Source organism: Dendrobates tinctorius, unplaced genomic scaffold (genome assembly GCF_039654945.1).
Source record: "Dendrobates tinctorius isolate UK_male_01 unplaced genomic scaffold, ASM3965494v1 ptg000064l, whole genome shotgun sequence".
Lineage (NCBI taxonomy): Eukaryota > Metazoa > Chordata > Amphibia > Anura > Dendrobatidae > Dendrobates > Dendrobates tinctorius.
The window spans coordinates 13,846,338-13,873,072 of NW_027361732.1; the positions used below are offsets into that span (position 1 = coordinate 13,846,338).

A 26,735-nucleotide genomic window follows, 5' to 3' on the forward strand; every position below is an offset into this window, starting at 1 on the left:
ACTGTGAACATCACTGTATTTGGGCACAATATGGCCATCATATCCGTAGAGTACTGTGACCATCACTGTATTGGGACACAATATGTTCATCATATCCAGGGAGTACTGTGGCCATCAATGTATTTGGGCACAATATGGCTGCTGCTGTATTATATCTGAGGGCACTGTGTCTGTCATCATATGGTCTTTCATATATTACGCCTGTTAGATAAGTAATTGTTTTACAGCCATTGATAAAGTGCATGTGTGTGACAGAAACTTATAGGCCATTTCCCAGATTGCCGTTGGATGATGTTGAATTTTAGACCTCTGAACCAGGTGAATTTGGTTACGTTGAACCGCAAAATGTTTTCCATTCCAAACCAGCGAGCAATTGCTCAGTTTTTATAACCTTTTATACGTCTCAGCTATGAGGCCTGTAGAAAGTTACATTATTTATGAAATGTGGTGAAACTGAAGATGACGGAAAGAACTGACCTCAATAAAATCCCCGGCCTTGTTACTCTTCACGCCGTCTGTGATGGTGCAGAGCTCCTTCCTGCTCTGTAGTAATGATTTCACAGAGCCGAGCAGCCCCTCGCTGACACACTGAAAAAAGAAAGCTGAAGTGAAAGAAGCCAGAGCACGAATCCTACACAGGCTGCCGAATGGGGAACCGTGAAAGGAAGTTATCACCAAGGAGGACATTCCTTAGATAATATATAGAAAGCTACACACATTGGTGGAAAATACACAGTACACGTAGAGAATCTATTACGGCGGGACATCTAATGACGACAGATGCTCCAATTACATCATAACTGGTTAACCCCCAATCAGAACAGTGGGGGGGATCTTACGGTATGTCTATTATTCTCCCCTGCATGTGACTTGATCCCTAGGTTAAGTTCATACAAGCGTATAAAAAAAAAAAAATCATCCTAGTTTACAAGAAAAAAACGTGACTTTCATCTTACCATCCCCGTGCAATCCATTTGCCAGCCATTTTTATACATCAGCAGCTATTAACCCCTTCCTGACCAGGAGATGCTCTTTTTTTTTTCTTGTGCGCTTTTGCACTGACAATCATGTAAGGGGGACAGCTGATGATTTCATGTGATGTACTGATAATGGGAAAAAAAATTCCAAGTGCGTCAAAAAGGAAAAAAAAAAAAAAATCAGCAATTGTTTTTTGCATTTATAGAATTTATTATAAGCTTAAAATGACCAGGCAATATGATTCTTTAGGTCAGTACAATTAAGGCGGTACCAAACATGCATATTTGTTAAGTAGTGAAAAATATATATTTTTTGTTTGTGTTGTCATTTTCCAATACTTGTAACGTTTTCTATTTTGTGTGACTGGGCTGTGTGAGGGCTTGTTTTTTTTGCTCCCTGAGCCAATATTTTTATTAATATCATTTTGAGGTATCTCTGGGATCTTTTTCTTGTGCACCCATAGATTTGAATAGGCGAGTTACACATGGAAGAAACTAGTGCATGCTGCAACTCTTTGGCTATGTGCACACGTGCAGAAATGCTGCGGAAATTTCCGCAACATTTTCGCAATTCCCGCCGCGGGCAAAACGCATGCGAATTTGCATGCATTTTTCACGAGAAAAACAAGCGTTTTCTCGTTTGCGGAATGCTTGTGCATTCCAAGCATAGCTTGGAAACATGATAGGATGTTAAAAATAATAAATATATATATATTTATTATTTTTAACATCCTATCATGTTTCCAAGCTATGCTTGGAATGCACAAGCATTCCGCAAGCGAGAAAACGCTTGTTTTTCTTGTGAAAAATGCATGCAAATTCGCATGCGTTTTATATATATATATATATATATATATATATATATATATATATATATATATATACACTCACTGGCCACTTTATTAGGTACACCATGCTAGTAACGGGTTGGACCCCCTTTTGCCTTCAGAACTGCCTCAATTCTTCGTGGCAGAGATTCAACAAGGTGCTGGAAGCATTCCTCAGAGATTTTGGACCATATTGACATGATGGCATCACACAGTTGGCGCAGATTTGTCGGCTGCACATCCCTGATGCGAATCTCCCGTTCCACCACATCCCAAAGATGCTCTATTGGATTGAGATCTGGTGACTGAGGAGGCCATTTGAGTACAGTGAACTCATTGTCATGTTCAAGAAACCAATCTGAGATGATTCGAGCTTTATGACATGGCGCATTATCCTGCTGAAAGTAGCCATCAGATGTTGGGTACATTGTGGTCATAAAGGGATGGACATGGTCAGCAACAATACTCAGGTAGGCTGTGGCGTTGCAACGATGCTCAATTGGTACCAAGGGGCCCAAAGAGTGCCAAGAAAAAATTCCCCACACCATGACACCACCACCACCAGCCTGAACCGTTGATACAAGGCTGGATGGATCCATGCTTTCATGTTGTTTACGCCAAATTCTGACCCTACCATCCGAATGTCGCAGCAGAAATCGAGACTCATCAGACCAGGCAACGTTTTTCCAATCTTCTACTGTCCAATTTCGATGAGCTTGTGCAAATTGTAGCCTCAGTTTCCTGTTCTTAGCTGAGAGGAGTGGTACCCAGTGTGGTCTTCTGCTGCTGTAGCCCATCTACCTCAAAGTTCGACACACTGTGCGTTCAGAGATGCTCTTCTGCCTACCTTGGTTGTAACGGGTGGCAATTTGAGTCACTGTTGCCTTTCTATCAGCTCGAACCAGTCTGCCCATTCTCCTCTGACCTCTGGCATCAACAAGGCATTTCCGGCCACAGAACTGCCGCTCACTGGATTTTTTTTCTTTTTCGGACCATTCTCTGTAAACCCTAGAGATGGTTGTGCGTGAAAATCCCAGTAGATCAGCAGTTTCTGAAATACTCAGACCAGCCCTTCTGGCACCAACAATCATGCCACGTTCAAAGGCACTCAAATCACCTTTCTTCCCCATACTGATGCTCGGTTTGAACTGCAGGAGATTGTCTTGACCATGTCTACATGCCTAAATGCACTGAGTTGCCGCCATGTGATTGGCTGATTAGAAATTAAGTCTTAACACACAGTTGGACAGGTGTACCTAATAAAGTGGCCAGTGAGTGTATATATATATATATATATATATATATATATATTTCTCACCTTCCGACGGCCCCCGATCTGCTCTGCAGCGCTCCTGGCATCTTCCGGTCCCAGTAATGCTTTGCGCGAAGGACCTGAGATGATGTCACGCTCGCGAGAGTGCGTAAAGCATTACTGGGACCGGAAGATGCCGGGAGCGTGGTGAGAGGCGGGAAGGACTTCGGGGGCCGCCGGATGGTGAGTATATCACGATTTTTTATTTTTATTCTTCTTTTTTTTTTTTTTTTACAGGATTATGGTACCCAAGGCCTGGGGCAGAGTCTCCTCTTCTCCAGGCCCTGGGTACTATCCGCACATGATCCGCTTACTTTGCGCATGGTGGGCATAGCCACATGCGGAAAGTAAGCGGATCAATGCATTTCTATGGTGCGGAATCGCTACGATTCCGCAAACAGAATGAGCCTGCTGAGTATTTTTTTGCTATGCGATTCTGCAGCGGAAAAATCCGCAGCATTAGCACAGCATTGCGGAATCCCATAGGATTGCATGGGGTGCGTTTTCGCAGCGATTCCACAGCGGGAAAACACAAAAAGAAACGCAACGTGTGCACACAGCCTTTCAAGTGCAGATTTGGTACATGAAAAAAATAAACGCTCATCTAGACAGCACAATGAATAGCACTGGTCCGCGTACAGTCAGCTTTATCACGGACAGCAATCAAATCTGAATTTACGTCATGTGAACCTGGCCTTACCGCAAGCCAAGTAACGGTGAATAATTGTGCGTCAAATGTACAACGAAAGTGTGGCAAATTACACATCTCATATCAGCGGACGTTGCTGCAGATTTCACTCAATGCATTGCAAAGGGGAAAATTAGTACCAGCAAAGAAATCATGGAGAAAATAACGAGCGGCTGTCTAGTCATTGCACACTTCCTTTTCCTACAGAATGAGTCCCTCCTTTGTATGTGGTATCCAGAGCGGCAACTTACTTCTTTTCTCATCGATAATTTAGGCGTCATCTGGCAACACTGACTCTGGGTACATGCGTCCATGATGGCCGATCTAAGCTTTTTATACACTCCGCATATCTGTAATGGAAGACAAAAACATCAGAAAATGTATATTTATGACTCTTGTCAAAGTACATAGCCTAAAATATTACCAAATTTATCAAAAGAGAAAAAAAAGAAGATATATTGTCCACATGTGGAGTGTCCAAATACCTATGAAAATGATAATACACAGTAAGGGTATGTGCACACGTTGCGGGTTTTGATGTGTTTCCGCAGCCTTTTTGGACACGTGGAATTGCATCAAATCCACAGTGCAGAGTGCACACAATGTTAATCACTGGGAAATCCAAAAACACTGTGCACATGCTGCGGAGAAATCAGCGCGGAATAGCAGCGTTGTATTTTCTGGAGCATGTTAATTCTTTTTGCGAATCTGCAGCGTTTCTGCACCCATTGACTTCCATTGATTTTGGCCAATCTGCAGCAAAACCGCAGATGTAAAAAATATCTGCGGTTTTGTTGCGGATGAAACGCTGCAGATCGGGAGGAAGGAAGTGTGTGTGCAGTGACTGTGTGCGGGGAGTCTGCCGGGATTGTGCAGGGGGGGGTCTGCGTGTGTGTGTGTGTGTATGCAGGCATTGTCCGATGGGACTACAAGTCCCATTCGGTTATGCCTGCTACAGTGAGAGACACATTAGCCAATGATGGGAAAGTAGTAGTCCCATCATCCAGCTAATGTGTTGAATGTTAAAAAAAAAAAAAAAAAAAAAAACAAACATACAGTACACATATAGTTCATACTCAACATCTACACCTAATCCCCGAAGTCCTCGCTGACCTGAAAAGAAAAAATTAAAAAAAACAAACACTAAAGTCCCTGTGTCCGACGTAATCCCATTAATAATGATTGTCTCACGACGATCTCCCGTGGAGAGCTGTTACATCAGCTGATGCGACCGCTCTCCAGGGGCTCCGGTGATACAATGACGGAGATAATCCTCCACATTGTATCACTCCATTGCCGACAGGTCACCTGAGTTCACCTGTCACTTTGCGGCACTACAGCGTGCAAATTTTCTCATGCTGTAGTGCCGTAAAGCGAGAGACACATTGCGGGAGGGTTATCTCTGGTCAGTGTGTCATCGAAGGCCTATAGAGCGGTCACATCTGCTGACGTGACCGCTCTATAGGGGAGATCGTCGTGGGACACTTGTTTTTAAAGAGGGACTGCGTCGGACAGGGAGTATTTGTGTTGGTTTGCTTTTTTATTTTTATTTTTTTTACTGGAGACAATGGCTTCACTTGGATTTAGGTGTCTAGTCTTTTTTTTTTTTTTGGGGGGGGGGGTCCCTCTATTTTAATAGCCAGGAAAGGCTATGCAGACAGCTGCGGGCTGATATTCATAGCCTGGGAAGGGGCCATGGCTATTACCCCCTTGCCAGGTTACAAATATTGGCCCCCGGCTTGGCCATAGGCTTTCCCTCTCTGGCGCAGAAAATTGCGCGGGAGCCCACATCATTTTTTTCCCGCTTTTTGTTTTTTCAAAATTAAACATATTGTTCATTAATAAACATCAGCCATGCTATTATTTATCTAGCTATATCTATCCATACATATACCAAAAGATCGATATATCTATGGATATATCTACGGATCGATACATGGATTTTTGTGAGAACTCACCATAAAATCCTTTTGGCTAAGTTCACACGTAGCGGAACTCTCGCGGAAATTACCGCGAGAGTTCCGGAATTCCATTCCGCGGGAAAATCGCATTTTAAATTCCCGCGGAAAAACTAGCATTTTGCAAGCGTAATTAGCTTGCAAAATGCTAGTGTTTTCCAAGCGATCTGTAGCATCGCTTGGAGAACTGATTGACAGGTTGGTTACACTCGTCAAACAGTGTTTGACAAGTGTGACCAACTATTTACTACTGAGGCTGCCTATGCAGCTTCAGTAGTAAAAGATAAAATGTAAAAAATAATTTAAAAAAATAAAAAATGGTGTTATTCTTACCTTCCGACGTCCCGCGCAGCCTTCCCGCCTCTCTCCACGCTCTCGATCCCAGTAATCCTTTGCGAGCGATGACGTCGCGCGAATGACCGCGAGACTTCGCGATCCCGCAAGAACGGACGTCATCGCGGGCATTTTCGCAAAGGATTAATGGGAACGAGAGCGTGGAGAGAGGCGGGAAGGCTGCGTGGGACGTCGGAAGTATAACACCATTTTTTATTTTAAATTCTATTTTTTACAGGGATATGGTACCTAAAGCCCGGAGGACAGTCTCCTCTCCTCTGGACGTGGGTATCATCCGCAATTGTTCTGCTTACTTTTCGCATGGTGTGCAAGTAAGCGGAACAATGCATTCCTATGGGTGCGGGATCTCCGCGATTCCGCAAAATTAATGAGCATGCTGCGGTTTTTACCGCGAAGCTATTCCGCCGCGGTAAAAACCGCAGCATTAGCACAGCATTGCGGAATCCCATAGGAATGCATGGGATGCTTATTTTTCGCGGCAAAATCGCGCGGTCAAAACCGCCGCGGAAACGCGAAAAAAACGCCACATGTGAACTCAGCCTTTCTCCGAGACGCTCATTGGGGGACACAGAGACTATGGGTATATGCTTCTGCCGCTAGGAGGCTGACACTAAATGAAGAAAAGAGGTTAGCTCCTCCTTCGCAGTATACACCCTCGCCCCTATTGTGGGCGGAAATCAGTTTGGTGCCAAAGCAGTAGGACAACAAAATCAGCCTTAATACAGGTAAAACATGTCCAAAACACCACCCCTATAGCAAATAAGTAAACAGATATTAATTTAAACAAAACAAGAGTCAACTGGCTAGGGTGGGTGCTGTGTCCCCCGATGAGCGTCTCGGAGAAAAGGATTTTACGGTGAGTTCTCACAAAAATCCATGTTTCTCCTTCGCCTCATTGGGGGACACAGAGACTGTGGGACGTCCAAAAGCAGTCCCTGGGTGGGAGATTGACTCACCGATCCAAGCTACATGCACCTCTTGTTTAAAGGTGCGCCACTGCTGCTTGGAGAATCCTTCTACCCAGGTTCGCATCCGCTGAGGCCTGAGTATGGATATTGTAATGTTTGACAAATGTGTGCAGGCTGGACCAGGTTGCTGCCTTGCAAACCTGTTCCGTCGAAGCTTGATGCCGAAGCGCCCAAGAGGCGCCCACAGCCCGAGTAGAGTGCGCTCCGATCCCTGCTGGAATCGGCATGCCTCTAATGCGGTAGGACTCCTGAATAGTCAAACGAATCCATCTGGCTATGGTCGATTTTGAGGCAGCGAGTCCCTTCCTGCGCCCTTCGGGGAGCACGAACAGCGTGTCCGTCTGACGAAAGGGCGCCGTCCTCGACACATACCTCCGGAGGGCTCTTACCAGGTCTAACATGTGAAGAGCCTTTTCAACACTGTGCACCGGTGCTGGACAAAAAGAAGGCAAGACAACAGACAACATCCTCATTAATGTGAAATTAGGACACGACCTTCTGGAGAAAAGGAGGGGCTGGTCTGAGCTCCACCTTATCCTTATGGAAAGTGAGGAACGGAGCTCGGCAGGATAGGTCTGCCAGCTCCGAGACCCGCCTGATAGAAGTGATGGCCACCAGGAACACCACTTTCTAGGAAAGGTACCTCAAAGACACATCCTGCAGTGGTTCAAATTGAGCTTCCTGCCGAACACTTAGTACCAGGTTAAGGTCCCAGGCGTCCATAGGCGCCCTATAGGGAGATACCAAATGGGAGACTCCCTGGATAACTGGTAGCAATTCTGCACTGGAACAAAACGGATAAGGCCGATATTTGTCTCCTGGGGGAACTCGGGGCGAAAGCCAGAGTCTAGGCCCGACTGGAGGAAAGCCAAGATGTTGGGGATCGAGAATCTCAGGGGAGAAACACCACGGCCTCGACACCAAGCAAAGAAGACCTTCCAGGTGTGGTGGTAAACTCGTGCTGAAGCAGGCTTCTGGGCGCTAATAATTGTAGCGGCCACCTTGCTCCCGAACCCTGCCTGGGTTAGAATCCAAGATTCAATGGCCACACCGTCAAACACAGGGCCCCCCCGAGTTTGGGTGGCAAATCGGCCCTTGAGAAAGTAGATCCAGGCGCTCTGGTAGACGTCGGCTAGTAGCAGCATTAGATCTGCGTACCAAGCTCGACGGGGCCAATCTGGGGCCAGCAGGATAGCCGTCACACCTTCCGTCTTGATCTTCTTGACGACTCTCAGAAGTAGTGGCAGCGGGGGAAAGAGATACGGGAGGCGAAACTGATTCCATGGCAGAACCAACGCATCCACCGCGATTGCCTGTGGGTCCATGGCCCGAGCGACATATGTGGGCACCTTGGCGTTCACTCTGGAAGCCATCAGGTTCACATCCGGTGTTCCCCACCGCTGTCAAATCTGCTGGAAGACTTGGGGATGTAGAGACCACTCTCCGGACGCAAGACCCTCCCGGCTGAGAAAGTCTGCTGCCCAGTTTTCCACGCCCGGGATCTGAACTGCTGAAATCACTGAGTGGTTTGCTTCGGCTCACTGAAGAACATGCCCTACCTCGCGCATGGTTGCTCTGCTGCGAGCCCCCTTGGTGATTTATGTAAGCCACCGCCGTGGCGTTGTCCGATCAAATTCGGACAGGGCGGCCTGCTAGGAGGTGATGAAACTTCTGGAGTGCCAGCCGATTTGCTCGTATCTCCAATAAAGGCGTGCCTCCTGTGGTGACCACCGTCCCTGGGTTGTGTGATGGCGAAACACCGCTCCCCAGCCTAGGAGACTGGCGTCGGTTGTCACCACCATCCAATGGTCTGGGGGAAATGGTTTCCCCTGGGTCAGAGAGGAACTGGTTATCCACCATCCGAGAGACTGTCTGACCTGAGAGGACAGACGACACTGCCGATCGAGCGTGAAAGGGTTCTTGTCCCAAGCTGACAGCAGGGCGTGCTGCAGGGGGCGAAGATGGAACTGGGCGAAAGGTATCGCTTCCATTGTTGCCACCATTTTTCCTAGAATCCTCATCCCAGATCGGATGGTATGAGGGACTGGTTGGCGAAGTGCCCGGACTCCCTGCCGGAGAGTCAGTACCTTTACCTGAGGGAGAATCACCAACACTCGGCAAGTGTCGAAGATCATTCCCAAGAAGGAGATCTTCTGAGCTGGCACAAGGGATGACTTCTTCGCATTTGCCCGCTTAGGGTGGTTGGTCAGAGTATCCAGCGTGATGCTGACATTTTCCTCGCAAGCCCATATTGAAGGGCCTTTGACCGAGAGGTCGTCCAGATAAGGCAAGACGACTATGCCTCGAGAATGCAGTATGGCCATGACAACTGCCATAACCTTTGTGAACACTCTGGGAGCCGTGGCTAGCCCAAAGGGTAGCGCTACGAACTGAAAATGTTGATCGTTGATGGTGAAGCGTAGGAACCTCTGATGAGGAGGAAAAATGGGAATATGCAGATATGCATCTTGGATGTCTATTGAGGCCAAGTATTCTCCCTGCTCCATGGCCGATATGACTGAACGGAGAGACTCCATCCAAAAATGTCTGATCCTGACGAATCTGTTCAGAAGCTTCAGGTCCAACAAAGGCCTGACCGACCCGTCCTTTTTGGGAACTGCAAAGAGGTTGGAATAGGATCCCTGAGCTCTTTCGTGTTCCGGCACTGGAAAAATGACTCCGTTGTGCTGGAGCGATTTGATGGCTCCCATTAGAGCCCTTGCCTGGGCATCTACCCTGGGAAGCCGGGAAAGAAAAAACCATCTTGGAGGGCATCTGACAAATTCTATTTTGTAACCTGAGTGCACCAATTCTTCTACCCATGTGTCGTGAGCGACGTTGGCCCAGACGTGGTGAAACCAGAGTAGGCGGCCGCCCACCCTGCTGGTGTCGTCTGGCCTCAAGTCATTTGGCTGATGATCTTTGGGATCTGGATCCTCTCGATCTGGCCTGTTGAGCACGCATTCTCCCCAATGGGTTGGCTCTATATGAGACCTGCCGCTCCCCATCCTGGTTGGGGCGGCCTGAGGCGGCGGAATTGGGCCCTGTAGTCCACCCAGGGTTGCGAAAGGCCCGAAAACGTACCTGAAAAGGGTGACGAAAAAGCGGTTTGACCTTTTGTTGAGGGAGAAATCCGCTCTTTCCTCCTGTGGAGTCGGAGATAAGTTGGTCCAACTTTTCCCCAAATAGGCGGCCGCACTGATAAGGCAGGGAAGTCAAGGACTTCTTAGAAGTAGAATCGGCTCGCCATGTCCTCAACCACAGGGCTCTTCTGATAGAGATTGCACTAGCGGCAGCAAATGCCGAACAATTGGCCGCATCCAAAGACGCATTAATTACATAGTCTCCGGCCATCGCCATCTGACCTGCGACCTCAGAAATCTCTGCAGGTAGATCCTGTTCCTGCGCGATCTTGTTTAATGTTTCTGACCATGATATCATGGCCTTAGCTACCCAAGTTGCTGCGAACGAGGGAGCGAGTGCAGACCCTGACGCCTCATATACTGACGGAGCTAAGCTCTCAATAAGGCGGTCCGTGGGATCCTTAATCGAGGAAACACTAGAGAGATAACAGGGTCTTAGTGGCCAGGCGTGAAACCAGCGGATCCACTATCGGGGATTCCATCCATTTTTTACGGAGCGCCGGAGCAAACGGATACCTTGTTTCGAGTGCCTTTTGACCCGAGAAACGCCGGTCTGGACGTTCTCTATTCCGCTGCACTATGTCCTCAAACTCAGGGTGAGAGGAAAAAATTCTGTGCGGGCACTTCACTCGCTTAAATGCCACCTTATGCCCCGTAGCCGCTGCAGGATCATCCTCAATCCCCAGGGTCTGATTGACGGCTTCTATGAGGCTGTCCACTGTTTCACGTGACCCTGGAGTATCCAGGTCAAGGGGCTCATCCGAGTGGCAATCCGAGGTCTGCTCGCTATCAACCACTGGTGACGGGGAGCGAGAAGCAGAGCTTACGAATGCCAAGGCACCGGATGGACTGGGCGACACCGTGTGGATTCGTTTCCCCCGGGTCTGCCTAGAGTGAGAGCGGCCCCTGCAGGCCAGAGGCTCTAGTGAGGTGGAGGTTCCTTCTAAAGACAGCGAGCCACAGTCCCTGCCCTTATCTGAGGCTTGAAGGGACTCTATTGCTCTCGTAAGCGACGCCATGGATTGTGACAGTGATCGGGCCCACTCCGGTTGATTTGACACATTGGTCGCGGTCGCAGGGGAGGGCTACTGGGCGCGTTCGGAATCGCAGGCTTCGCATAAACGCTTGCTCTGCGCCCGCGGAAACGCAGCCCGACAAGAGATGCATGTAGCGTAAAAGAACGTGTGCGTCTTTTCCTTCTCGGACATGCTGTATCTGTCCGCTGCTGGGTCTATGGGGAGGAGGTAGCACCTCGTTTTTCCCTGTAGCGTGGCCTCTTGGGCACTTACCCCAGTCCTGCGCCCCCCCCCCCCCCGACGTGGATCTTCCTTCAAATCACGCGCCGACATCTGCGGTGCGCGCCAGCCTGTGAAAACGGGCCTAGGGGTGGTACTTCCACTTTGCGGCCTAGCCGCGCTCCCAAGCCGGGGTCTCGATTTCTATCGTCGACCAGTGCAGGGCGGGAGTGACGCGCGGTCCCGGGGGTGGGACTTCCGGCCGCGGCCTAGCTCCGGCCTCAATTTTTCCCCCTACCCGACCGGTATGGCGCTACTGACTGGTGCAGCGTTCCAGGTTGCCGCCTGACGTATCCTCTGCATGGCTAGCGCTGTGGGCTCCAGCCCGAAGAGTTCCAGGAGCCCTCCCAGACGCTCTCTCCGATGATCCTCTTCCGCCTGCAGCCCAGGTATGTGAAGGGGTCTTTCACAAAAAAACAGATAGATGGAGCTAGGGTGCCTGCACCGTCCTAACCCCTTCAGGGAGTGAGAAGAGGGACCATCCGCCACCTTGCAGCACCGCAGTCCGAGCATTGGTGGAGCAGTGGGGGCCGCACGAACTAGTCTTGTGCCTCTGTACAGCCCATGGTTTCAATACCTAGGGGTGGTCAGGGCTAAGTCAGGCATCGTGTCCCACGTTGCGGGAGAGGATACGTGGAGGCGACACTCTCACGTACTCGCCCATTGTTGGTTTGGGGAAATCGGACCCTTTCAATAGGATCCGTTGCCCCTGTCACATCTTCATGGGAAAAAGACAAAGAAAAGGTCTGGAGAAAAACCAGACGTGTGCCTCCATGGACACTAAGCAAAAAAACTGATTTCCGCCCGCAATAGGGGCGAGGGTATATACTGCGGAGGAGCTGACCTCTTTTTTTTCCACTTAGTGTCGGCCTCCTAGCGGCAGAAGCATACACCCACAGTCTGTGTCCCCCAATGAGGCGAAGGAGAAATGGATATATCTATAGATATATCTACCGGTATGTAGAGATAAATCTGTATCTGTCTGTGTGTGTGTAATGGAGTGTGGGTTGGACAAATGTAAAAGAGGAAGTTGGAACAGAGATGACATCACAAATCTTTTTTTTTGTTATATAACATCTTTACTTAGCTTGCAAAAACGCATACAATCCGCATGAAAATCCGCATCAAAAATGTGCGGATTTTTACCTGCGTTTTCTACCAAGAGGTGCAGATTCTGTGCAGAATATTCTGCAGGCAAATCTGCAACGTGTGCACATACCCCTAGAGGAAGCAAGGTCTGACTCATAAATAATTGCTTACATTGTTGCTTCCAATATCAGACAGTGTTCATGTCATGTTTTGCGCATATATAGCTTTTTTATCTATATACAGGGGTTGGAAAAAATAATGGAAACACCTGGAAACATCAAAAAAAGTTCATTTAATATGGTGTAGGTCCATTTTTTGCGGTGATTACAGCCTCAATTCTCTGAGGTATGGATTCATACAAGGTGTGAATTGTTTCCAAAGGAATTGTAGCCCATTCTTCAGTTAAAACACCCTCCAGTTCTTTGAGCGACGATGGTGGCGGAAATCGACATCTAACTTGAATCTCTAAAATTGACCATAAATGATCAATAATGTTGAGGTCTGGGGATTGTGGGGGCCAGATGAGATGCTCAACTTCACTACAATGTTCCTCGTGCCATGTTTTAATGATTCTAGCTTTATGAATTGGTGCATTATCGTCCTGAAAGATGGTGTTCCCTTCCGGGAACAGTGCTTGAACCATAGGATGCACTTGGTCACCCAAAATGCCTAAATAATCTCGGCTGTTAATTCTTCCAGGAAGGGATATCATTGGCCCGGTGGATCTCCACGAAATAGCACCCCAGATCATCACAGAACCTCCGCCATGTTTTATGGTTGGGAGAAGGCAGTCTGGATGGAATGCTTCTTTCGGCTGTCTCCAAACGTACACTCGATCAGAGGTCAGAAACAGGGTAAACAATGATTAGTCTGAGAATATCACGTTTCCACTGCTCGAGGGACCAATTCTGGAGGTTTCTACACCAACGCTTGGAAACATTTGTCATTGAGAGCAGCGGTTTTCTAATTGCAGCTCTTCCGTGGAATCCAGATTTGTGCAGCTCTCGACAAACAGTTTTCGTGGAAACTGGGTTCTGTAGGTGTTCATTGAGCTCAGCAGTGATTTTCGGAGCCGTGGTCTTGCGATCCTCTCTCACAATTCGCTTTAGAGTCCGACGGTCTCTCTCCGTCAACTTTGACTTTCGGTCGGCCCTGTGCTTTGCTGTGGACGTTTTTCCTTCTCTTTCAAACACAGTCATTACTTTGGAGACAGTACCTCTTGACACGCCAAGCATTCGGGCACTTTCTGTTACACTAGCGCCTGCCATACAAGCACCAACAATTTGGCCTCTTTGAAAATCCGAGAGGTCTGCCATTGGTATCAGGTTTTCATCAATGTTCTTACAATTCTGCAAAACAAACAGTTAATTTACATACACATATCACATAACACAAATAATCAACTACAAAACATTACCATATGTCACGGTTTAAAACGTTAGGTGTTTCCATTATTTTGTCCAACCCCTGTATACGCCATCTTGTGAGCAAAAAAGCTGAAACATCCAATTTATTACATGTTCAGCAAGAAACACTCATCTGTGATCTCCAGAAAGGAGATAACAGCACAGGAAGCCGAAAGCTCATATACAGCAAGCATATGGTCATAATGTAGGTTACTAGAGGAAATGACACCGTCTCACCATCCCCTTTCCCTGCAAATCTTTCCTGATTACCATGTAGACAGGCTCTTCCTAGTGTGACATCAGTGATGTTTTATTAGCACTGAGCCCATCATACTTCCAATTCCTGCTCCACCACCTCTTCCTCCTCCTCATGCCATTTTACTGGAACATAGACTGCAGCTGCATCCCCCCTCCTCCCAGTCTTCTACTTACACTGATACATTTAGGATGCAGCTACATGGCAATTCTGGCCATGACATACCTTACACAGCCAAAGATCACTGTACACGGCATGTGAATGTGGTGACAAAAAGAAAAGTGACATGCAAGTCACAAAAAGTCACAACCAGCTAGATTTTTCCCAGCCTGCTTCACCTAAGACCTTATAATGCACAATGTGACCCCATTCACCTGTACCAAGACTGGATAAAGCAGCTGCGTAGAGCATTTTTTTGGCCATGCAACTGGGATTGTGGACTCGAGGCCAAAGTCACCATATAGCCCCAGCTGAAGGGGGATGCGGCTCATGGATCAGTAACATAGCATGAGGGAGAAATGGGGAGTACCATACAAGGGGGAAGACATATGATTGCACAAGGCTGACATCACGCCAGGAAGAGCCCGCCTGTCCACACAGTAATCATGGAGACAGAAAAATGTACATTTACACAAACAGGGAGATCCAGCTAAAAGTAAGAGGGTTATGGTATTTGAAGAACAATGAGCGAGTGAATATCTATATATCTATATACATATCCACGTTGGGTAATATGTCGGCATAATTGAGGGGCTCGTCCTGGAAAAAAAACATGCCCTCATACATATACATCTGTGTAGACCAAAAAATAAAAGCAGATTGGCTGCATTGGGCAGGGGTGACGAGCAGCCAGACATGTACAGAGATTAGAGGCTGTGGACTGGTGGGGAACAGGCTGTCGCCACTGAGGGCATGCATGCCCGGTCTCTAACCCGCACTACCTCAGCACAGACAGGCACCTGTGACTTTCCCTAAAGGCGTCATGTTCTCCGTAAATAGCTCAGGTATATAAAGAAATTCAAGTAAACTAACAGCAAAGGAACAGAAACCTCATCCCTGCTGAGCAATTAACCTGGAACAATGGCCTCCTGCTTGTTAGCCCTATGACAGGAGAGCATTACTCATTAGCAGGGAACGTAGCGGCACACTACAATCATCTGCGGCAGGAAAGTGAATCCTTGGAGGGATAGTTAATGATTCTAGTTAATCAGGGAGCAGAAATAGATCTGATTATTAGATCAAGCAGCCAAACGTCTCCTGGTACCTACAAGGTACTGAGATGTTACACTTCCCTCTTGGTGGCCACGGATGATATCACTGGCCCCAAATCTACCAGATAGGCTTAACAGATGACATAACACTATAGTGTGGTTAACTGCAAATTGCAGCGAGCACTGGAGAAGATTAAAAACGTGGCAAGTTCAGGTAAAGGCACATGTAGTCCTTCAGCGTGGTCCTCAGCTGTGGGGTGGACAACTGTATCTGAATATACCCGGTGGTCTGGAAAAACGCTCATAAAGCAGGCCGCCTGATCACAGAGGACTGTGCGGCTGCTAAATCACAGGTTTCTGTAGGTTTGTAGTTTTTCCCTTAATAAAAAGAACCTTCATCTAAAAACTGCATTTTGTGTTGACTTGTGTTATCTTTGTCTAATATTTATATTTGGTGATCTGAAAGAAATCAGAAAGGGGGGGTAAAAACTTTTTCACACAACTATAAAACACAGCACACAGACGGTATTACGTGTGCCATCTGTGTTTAATATGGGAAAGGATAGGATCCGAACTAGAATGAGGGTCTGTCACCTCTCCCGCCATGTCTACTTTAGTAAACACTTGTACTTCTACAAAATTACAACCCTGGAGAATTTTTCTACAGTAAGATGTCCCTCTGTTATTCCTCCTGGACACTTCTTAATAAATTTCCAAAACAGTAATAATAAGATTATTATTTTTAATTTATATAGCGCCAACATATTCCGCACCTAGTGGGAGTAATCTTATAGAGAGATGCAGTATTATCACCCGACAGTATTACGCATGCCATTACATCTGTAGAACTATGAAAGACTTAGGCAAAGAAATATGAAAGATTTGTGGCTATTAAAAAACACATCTGTAATCCGGTATCAGATCTGCGCTGATGCTGGATTGGCCTAAATTTCAGTCTGGTCAGAACTGAATGTAAGGAGCGGACACACTAAATTCATGTTATATGCACACATTGTGTCCTACACAGAACAAGCCTATCCGTGATGAATTATACAGTGCTGCAGACCTTCTGGACATTACACACTACTGATGCATTTCTACAGACCGGGATACAGAACTTTCAATAACAGCCATTATTAGAAATATCTTTATATTTTACGATAAGCTCTCAGTGTGCGATCTGTGGTGGTCCCACTACCATCTAAGGCCGGGTTCACATTTGCGTTTGGGTAGAGTGCGTAGGGCTGCGTACGTCCTCTTAAGCACCGCCTGCTTATGCACTTCTTCCCTTAAGCTCCGCCTACTTCCGCATGCGTCCTGCGTACCTATCTTTAACATTGGGTACGCAGGGACATGCATTGTATGCGGATGCGTCTGCATGCGTCGTTTTGACGTGCCCGCCGACCACACAGAAATGCAACATCATATATTTCTATGAAGCCTTTGCGCTCGGGTAGGAAGGAAAACACCTCAAAATCGAATATTCAGGGTTCAAGAATCAATTATCAAAATCAGAAAGCATCAAGAACAAAAACCCCTTAAAATTTAGCTTTTAAAAGAATCATTAAAACAACCCATAAATTGGACATACCCATATATACAAAGGGGTCAAAGGTCAGTCACTCATATTAGCAATTGATAATTAAGACACATATATATATTACACAGGGGCAAAAGCGATAATGCCCTAATGGGCCCTACAGTGACCCTTTCTGACCGTGGAGGTTGGCACCCTAGTTGTAGACGATATGGCGCCCCTCTCAACGTCGGCATCCCTAATTACGCCCTAGACCACCCGACGTATACAAAAAGGGACACAAAAAGAAAATACACACACACCTACAATACCGAAAAAACAAAAGTGAAGAGACAGTAAGTCTCAATTAAAAGTGCTAGAGTGCTGTAAACCTTATCTTGTAGTGTAAATGCAGTCTTATCTCAAAATTTGAAAAAAATTGCAGCCTTAGGGTACCGTCACACATAGCGACACACCAGCGATCCCGACGATATCAACATGTCAGGATCGCTGGTGAGTCGCTATGTGATCGCTGGTGAGCTGTCAAACGGTCAGCTTCACCAGCGATCAGCACAGCGACACCCAGCGCCCGGCGTTGCTGTGTACTTTAGTTACCAGCGCGCTGATGCAGGGAGCTGGTAACTAAGGTACACAGAGGGTTTCTAACCAAAGCGCCGTGCTTAGAAACCCTGCGTTTACCTTAGTTACCAGCTGATCGCTGGTCTCCCGCCTGTCACACGCAGCAATGCGTGAGGGCCAGCGGGAGACTTGTGATCAAAGAAATGTCCAGGGCTTTCCAAGAGCGATCAGCGATACCAGCAGGGGGGCCCGGTCGCTGATCGCTGTCACACACAGCAATCTCGCTGGTGAGATCGCTGTTAGGTCACAAAACTTGTGACTCAGCAACGATCTCACTGGTGAGATCGCTATGTGTGATGGGGCCCTTAATAGGACTTATCTCGTAGTCAAAAAGACAGCAGGCTGCAGTAGACAAAAAATTAGGCTTAATATCCTGTTCCAAAATTTGTAAAAAACGTCTACATCGGGATTTTAAAAATATATATGCAGCTTCAATAGGACTTACAGTTGTGGCCAAAAGTATTGACACCCCTGCAATTTTGTCAGATAATACTCAGTTTCTTCCCGAAAATGATTGCAAACACAAATTCTTTGGTATTATTATCTTCATTTAATTTGTCTTAAATGAAAAAACACAAAAGAGAATGAAGCAAAAAGCAAAACATTGATCATTTCACACAAAACTCCAAAAATGGGCAAGACAAAAGTATTGGCACCCTCAGCCTAATACTTGGTTGCACAACCTTTAGCCAAAATAACTGCGACCAACCGCTTCCGGTAACCATCAATGAGTTTCTTACAATGCTATGCTGGAATTTTAGACTATTCTTCTTTGGCAAACTGCACCAGGCCCCTGATATTTGAAGGGTGCCTTTTCCAAACTGCCATTTTTAGATCTCTCCACAGGTGTTCTATGGGATTCAGGTCTGGACTCATTGCTGGCCACCTTAGAAGTCTCCAGTGCTTTCTCTCAAACCATTTTCTAGTGCTTTTTGAAGTGTGTTTTGGGTCATTGTCCTGCTGGAAGACCCATGACCTCTGTGGGAGACCCAGCTTTCTCACACTGGGCCCTACATTATGCTGTAAAATTTGTTGGTAGTCTTCAGACTTCATATGCCATGCACACGGTCAAGCAGTCCAGTGCCAGAGGCAGCAAAGCAACCCCAAAACATCAGGGAACCTCCGCCATGTTTGACTGTAGGGACCGTGTTTTTTTCTTTGAATGCCTTTTTTTTCTCCTGTAAACTCTATGTTGATGCCTTTGCCCAAAAAGCTCTACTTTTGTCTCATCTGACCAGAGAACATTCTTCCAAAACGTTTTAGGCTTTTTCAGGTAAGTTTTGGCAAACTCCAGCCTGGCTTTCTTATGTCTCGGGGTAAGAAGTGGGGTCTTCCTGGGTCTCCTACCATACAGTCCCTTTTCATTCAGACTGCAGGGCAGCTTGAACTTGTTCGGATGTTAGTCGAGGTTCTTTACCCAGCATCCGCACAATCTTGCGTTGAAATCTCTTGTGAATTTTTCTTTTCCGTCCACATCTAGGGAGGTTAGCCACAGTGCCATGTGCTTTAAACTTCTTGATGACACTGCGCACGGTAGACACAAGAACATTCAGGTCTTTGGAGATGGATTTGTAGCCTTGAGATTGCTCATGCTTCCTCACAATTTGGTTTCTCAAGTCCTCAGACAGTTCTTTGGTCTTCTTTCTTTTCTCCATGCTCAATGTGGTACACACAAGGACACAGGACAGAGGTTGAGTCAACTTTAATCCATGTCAGCTGGCTGCAAGTGTGATTTAGTTATTGCCAACACCTGTTAGGTGCCACAGGTAAGTTACAGGTGCTGTTAATTACACAAATTAGAGAAGCATCACATGATTTTTCGCACAGTGCCAATACTTTTGTCCACCCTCTTTTTTATGTTTGGTGTGGAATTATATCCAATTTGGCTTTAGGACAATTCTTTTTGTGTTTTTTCATTTAAGACAAATTAAATGAAGATAATAATACCAAAGAATTTGTGTTTGCAATCATTTTCAGGAAGAAACTGAGTATTATCTGACAGAATTGCAGGGGTGTCAATACTTTTGGCCACAACTGCATCTCGTAGTGAATAACAAGCTGCAGCCAACAACTCCCCAGGTTTAATCCCCCATACTCTGTAAAGAGGACTGAAAAACTCAGCAGAACAAATAACACAGATGTACCAGCTCAGGACGCACGTTTCAAATGAAACACACTGCACATATCAAATAACAGAAGGGGGGGGGAAAAAAAAAAAAAAAAAATCGCTGGATCGGCTTTCTTTGTAATATCAATTGTTGAAAACAGCAGCGATATGCAGTCATCCAATCTTCTATACAGCAAAAAAAGAAAGGGGAACAATAAGTAATAGCCCCATATATCAAATAAATGCTATCTCTGCCAATTAATAGCCAAGGCAGAGACAAGTATAATATTATGCATAGACTATGCAGTTTCTTGCAGAAAAATAACAGATTTCTCAATACATCTGTTCTATCATGAGGTACACAATTTTCCCTCAGCGTCCACTAATAATCAATCTGCAAATTACAATGTGCAGTAGAGGTACTTATCAGCCATTCAGCCATTGATGGAAACGAAACCCGACGCATTTTGGCTTACAGATACTGAGGTAAAGTACTGACCAAATGTGAACGTGGCCTTATAAGAGCATTCAGATACAGTGCTAGAGCAGTAAACTGAATTCTTGCCCAGGGTGAAAAAAAAACCTATCCCCACCTCAGCCAGTTATAGCCTACATACTGGAAACTCCAGGAGCCAGGCAATAAAATCCCCCATAGACTAACAAAATCCTTTGTAAGGCTGTGTGCCCCACGATGCGATTTTTAAGCATTTTTGCTGCGATTTTCGGCACGAAAACATTTAAAAATCATGTACAGAACGCACCCCATGCATTCCTATGGCATTCCGCACATGCTGTGCTAATGCTGCGCTTTTTTCCGCGGCGGAATCGCATCGCGGGGAAAAAAAAAAAAAAAAAAAAAAAAAAAAAAAAATCGCAGCATGCTCATTTTTTTGTGCGGAATCGCAAAGAATTGCTGCGATTCCGCACCCATAGGAATGCATGAGAACCGCTTACTTCCCGCATGTGGCTATGCCCACCATGCGCGAAGTTAAGCGTCTTATGTGCGGTTGGTACCCACGGTGTGGAGGAGAGGAGACTGTCCTCCAGGCCCTGGGTACCATACCCCTGTAAAAAAAAGAATAAAAAATAAAAAAAATCGGGGTATATTTACCTTCCGACGTCCCGCGCTGCATTCCCGGCCTAAGCGGTCCCAGTAATGCCTTGCGGCAAGGCCCTGTAATGACGTAGTTTCGCGTGACTCTAGCGGTCTCGCGAGATCACTATAGCAACGCGAGACCAACGGCATCACAGGTCTCGCAAGGCATCGCTGGGAACGGGAGCGTCACTGAGACTGCGCGGGACGTCGGAAGGTAAATATACCCCGATTTTTTATTTTTTAATTATTTTTTACATTCTTTCTTTTACTATTGAGGCCGCATAGGCAGCCTCAATAGTAAAAACCTGGTAACACTTGTCAAACACTATGTTTGACGAGTGTGACCAACCTGTCAATCACTTTCCAAGCGATGCTTCAAATCGCTTGGAAAGTGCTTGACTATTGCACACGACAATCGCAGCAAAATCGCGGTAAAATCGCGAGGAAAAAAACACGCAATTTCTGGGAAGGAGTCCAGTTTTCAGTGTCCGGATTAAAACGCTACGTGGGCACATAGCCTAAAAGGGGTTATCCAAGACTGATGATTTGGTGCAGTTCCAACGCCAGGAACACCAACCAATGAAATGAAAACTGCTCTGGCTGCGGTCGGATATAGGGGACAGGATACAGCAGACCCATACAGAATTTAGTGGTTGCTGCTGCATCCTGCATGTTATCTACTACTCAAGTGAATGGATTATAAACAGCAGAACTCTGCAGTCTTCACTAAGCAATGGCAGGGTCTGCAATATCCTGCCCCTTACATCGCTTTTATCTGACCACCGCCACAGTAGTTTCAAGTTGATCAGTGGAAAAATCCTTGAAGGTCCTGGTCATACAAAGATGATTTGTCATAGATCACACACTGAAAATATGCAACAATAAAATGCAAGTTAAAGGGGTTGTCTTCTTCCACACTTTATACAGGGCCCCAGGGTTGTCATCTTCTTCCACACTTTATACAGGGCCCCAGGGTTGTCGTCCTCTTCCACACTTTATACAGGGCCCCAGGGTTGTCGTCTTCTTCCACACTTTATACAGGGCCCCAGGGTTGTCGTCTTCTTCCACACTTTATACAGGGCCCCAGGGTTGTCGTCTTCTTCCACACTTTATACAGGGCCCCAGGGTTGTCGTCTTCTTCCACACTTTATACAGGGCACCAGGGTTGTCGTCTTCTTCCACACTTTATACAGGGCACCAGGGTTGTCGTCTTCTTCCACACTTTATACAGGGCACCAGGGTTGTCGTCTTCTTCCACACTTTATACAGGGCCCCAGGGTTGTCGTCTTCTTCCACACTTTATACAGGGCCCCAGGGTTGTCGTCTTCTTCCACACTTTATACAGGGCCCCAGGGTTGTCGTCTTCTTCCACACTTTATACAGGGCCCCAGGGTTGTCGTCTTCTTCCACACTTTATACAGGGCCCCAGGGTTGTCGTCTTCTTCCACACTTTATACAGGGCCCCAGGGTTGTCGTCTTCTTCCACACTTTATACAGGGCCCCAGGGTTGTCGTCTTCTTCCACACTTTATACAGGGCCCCAGGGTTGTCGTCTTCTTCCACACTTTATACAGGGCCCTAGGGTTGTCTTCTTCCACACTTTATACAGGGCCCCAGTGGAACTACAAGAAGCTTTCTTATTTCCCTTGTACCAAAGTCAAGAATCAACAGAGATGTTCCACCCCCATGACAAGAGGATGCCTGCAGGAAAGACAGGAATGGTCAGAGGAAAGTGGCAAGCGCCAAAAGCCAGTGCCCAGCACAGGAAGGCAAGGCATACTGGGAACTGTAGTTTGAGCTTTCAGATGCCACAATCCGATGAGAACATCAGTTCAGAGGCAACAAAAAATGGTGCAGCAATGACTTTGGAAAGTAAAAAAAAAAAAAAAAAAACCTCTCAGGGTGATTGGCCAGGTTTTTGCCACAGTATGAGAGGTAAATTAAGGAAGTGGAAAATCCCTTTAATGGCTTTTTTGTAATCTCATTTTTTTTGGAGGAACTAATTTGCATAGATTTTAGGATTGAACATGATGTGATTTAAAAATCTGCAATAAGTTATGGATTTCTTCTCGATTTCAAATTTAGCAAAGGGATGGAATCTGTTGCAAACGTGAAATACAACCTGCAGTGAAAATGGATAAAGTGGGAATGAATTCATGTTGCTAGGATGGGCATGCCACAACATCAAAGCGGCTAATTTTCCTACATCTATTACACACTCAGGATAAGGGATAACTTGCTGATCAGTGGAGGTCCAGGCCCTGGGACTCCCATTGAACCTGAGAAGGTGACATGCCCTGGCAGAATGGAGTGGTGACTACAGTTGAGCGACTTTGGTCGGATCGGGTTTCGTGAAACCCAAATGAAACAAAATTTGAGTCAGATGAAACTGGTCCGACTAGGGCAAAAAAAGTCAGAGTTTCGTCCGAAACCCGACCCCAATGCAAGTCAATGGGAAATAAAAGTCGGCATTGAGCGGATGACATTCACCTCAAAGCTGAGGTGACGTCAGCTTTTTGCTGATTGTTACCTTGGTTACGCACCTTTCCTGGCGCGCCCTAGCAGTCTCACCAGTGTGACGTGCTGAATGGGGGAGTGACCGGACGGCTGGGGGGGTGAGACCGGGAGTGACGTCACACGCTGGGAGCTGCGGCTCCGATTATGCACAGGTGCTGGGGACACACGTACTAGGGATTTCCTAAATAAGGTCAGGTTATCCACATAGCCAGATACACTTACCCCCCAGGACGAAGCTCACGCGAAACGCGCGTCGGGGATTACAACACCTCCACGTCGTATGCTCCATTCCTATATCACCCTTCTGAGCGGTTATCTTTCATATACTTTTTGCAGGAGCAATTTTGCTTCACTATGAAGCTACCTCTGTATTATACAAGGACATTTGTTGGTGGTTTGGGAATCTGCCTTATGCATTAGACTTTACTTATGATTTACTATCATTCAGGTATTAATGTACGGATGCAACCATCACTCAGTATTTTATACTGCTCTAATGTATGTGTGTATTGTACCAGCTCTGCCCACCCATTTTTTGGTGGAGATACGTAATGCTATTATATGGGCTTTGCATTGATGTGATCTAGCTGCATTTGCAGTCACCCCTTAAATAATTTTGATATACCATTTTTTGCATATGTACCTTGCGGTGTTTAATTGGATATTCATCTCCTTTTATCTTGTACATGTTTGTGTCTTGTGTCTTTTGCACTGACTTTAATAAAATGGTAGTATTTTATGGCTACATGCTTCCGTAATCTAGTGGTGACAACTAGTGATGAGCGAGTATACTCGTTGCTCGGGTGTTCCCCAACATGCTCGGGTGACCTCCGAGTATTTTGGCGTGCTCAGAGATTACGTTTTTGTCGAAGCAGCGGCATGATTTACAGCTGCTAGACAGCCTGAATACATGTGGGAATTCCCTAACAAACAGGCATTCATCACATGTATTCAGGCTGTCTAGCAGTCGTAAATCATGCAGCTGCTTCGACAAAAACAATCTCCGAGAACGCCAAAATACTTGGAGGACACCCGAGCATGCTGGGGAAAACCCAAGCAACGAGTATATTCGCTCATCACTAATGGCGACCCATGCATGCCACCTCTCCGCACATTGGCTATGGGATTGCTGCAGAAAGCTGAATGTTGTTCTCCAGAAGACTGGATAAGAATTTATAGTGTTGAGTAAGGTTCTGTTCACATTGCTGTTCAGACACTCCATTTGACTGTTTTAGGAACAAACAGATTAAGAGATCCACTGTAGCAGTTATGCAAAAGGAGACAAGAAAAGTCCCATTAATTGTTATGGGGGTCGTCTGGATTTTGTTTCTTAGAACTAAAGCACTTTTTTTCTGTTCTAAAAAACAGACCCAGTCATGAACAACGGGGTGAATCTTTCAACAATGTGCACAAAGGATGCAGCAGATCACGTATTCCATTTACTGGTCCCTAAAACAGAACACCGGGAATATCGGAGCACCATGTGATCAGAGCCTTATGCTGCCTATTACAGGTATTTACAGGCTTCCCCTGACTGGTGTCCGGTGGTTGGGACCAGGTCCTTGTCTGCCCTTATTCACACAGACGTCAACTTTGACACATGATAAAAAGTTACTAATACTAGACAGTGTAGGACCGCCCCGACCACAGAGTCACCTTGTCTATGGTGGGACGGCTTTTCTGCTATGTTTGATCAAATACAGTATTACTAAGAACTCTGTATGATTTAAATGCACTTTTGCGTTTTACTTATTTAATTATAGCAGGGTTTTTTTCAGTTTGTCTTTTGTAGGTTTTGTCTGCTTTTTGGCCATATGAACATGCATTCATATGCTGCATGTGTACCAACTCAAACCAAGCTCAATTTTTGTGTTTTTTCTATTACAGGAAGATGCATTGCAGCAGCACATCACACAATATTATGGCTGATCAGTAGATGATTATTATAGATGCATTCTATACAACGTATAAATTAAATACAAGAGTTAGGACTGTCCCACAAGGGTTGCCGTGACGTGGCGGGATGGCTTCTACATTATTTTGATCAAAATTATGTTAACTAAATACCCTTATTATTACTATTATTACTACCTTCATGCAATTTTTGCAATATATTTTTTTACTTTTTTATTCCAGGATATTTGTTTTGTGTTTTGCTTTTGGTTTTCTCTGTGTAAAGGTCATGTGTTCATATGCAATTACATTTTGCATGCACATTAATTTACTTTTTCTGCTCAGACCCAGTTTCTAACGTATAAATTAAGCACAACCATCATCAGTCTGCAGCGAGACAAAGCATCATCCATACAGCAGAGAGCAAGAACTGTACTGCATCTAACAATATAACCAGATAATGTACAAACGTCAGCCACCCAGTCTATCTACACAACATATACAGTGTGATATCACCGGCTCCTACAGGTCCGCCAGAGACAAGGCTGTAACTGGGGGGCACAGACATTTCTCCACTTCCTGTCAATAACCCCAATGAAGAGAACTAAAATCAGTTTCTCCCTAGAATGGGATGGCTGCTACCAGAGAACAATAAACAATAATCCAGGAAGGGGTCTCTATAAAGGACAGATGTGCACACACGAGACCTGGAGGGGATCACACCACATGGTGATGCGGACAGTGATCGGTACAGCTGTAGGACAAGAGAGGAGGAGGCAACAAGTGACAGATCTGCTGCTGCCATCACCACCATCATCATCATTACCAGGGGGACGGTGCGCTCAGGGTCAGGCCCCCACAGCCTCTCCGCCCGGTGCCCTGAGACAGCTGCGGCCCAGCAGGTGTGAAGCCCCTGTTGCTTGCAGTGGATCAAGGCCTCGGAGCTCGTATAGTCAGCGGCTGCATCCTCAGCAGGGTCCGTACACCAGCCCTTGCAGGCTCCGCTGCGCAGCTGACGAGCTGTTGTGATTCCAACCACTGACGTGTGACGTCATCATCCGGCGCGGGCTCTGGCGCATTGGTTGGAATGGTTGGCAGCGGGAGGAGAGAGAGCCGTACGTCAGAGCCTATGGCCGTGCGACCCCGGAGCGGCAGCCGGTCACGTGCCTGCTTTCATTTGCTAACGGGCCGGCGAGGCTTTTATTCTGGTGATCAGAATCTTTAACTGTTTTTTGGTTAAAGTTTTTACTTGCTTTACATTAAGTCTTATGTTGAGTTTCTGCCCTTCTTTTATAACAAATACATGAAACTTTCTTTTTTCAAAATAATTTTTGTAAAATGCGTTTTCGCCATAGCTAGGATCTAAGGCTGGGCTTAGGGCTTGGAGGTATTGTACTTATTTTATCCCCAGCCATGGCTACATGACGCTCTGCGCAGTCTTATCCTAGGTCAGTATAAACTAGCCCTCTAGAAGGAGGCCCCCA

The 26,735-nt window shown here is 46.2% G+C and overlaps 1 protein-coding gene across 2 annotated transcripts in view; it reads right to left on the reverse strand.

Moving 5' to 3' along the window:
* Nucleotides 1-26,394, reverse strand: part of AKAP11 (A-kinase anchoring protein 11) — a 101,549-nt gene extending 75,155 nt beyond the window's left edge. For both annotated transcript variants that reach the window (XM_073580311.1, XM_073580310.1), the window contains exons 1-3: nt 26,078-26,394; nt 4,056-4,154; nt 478-588 (exon numbers count right to left, since the gene is read on the reverse strand). In XM_073580311.1, coding sequence (XP_073436412.1) covers nt 478-588; nt 4,056-4,118 — 174 coding nt within the window. In that variant the 5' untranslated portion in view covers nt 4,119-4,154; nt 26,078-26,394. The remainder of the gene's footprint in view (nt 1-477; nt 589-4,055; nt 4,155-26,077) is intronic.
* Nucleotides 26,395-26,735: the final 341 nt, after the last annotated feature.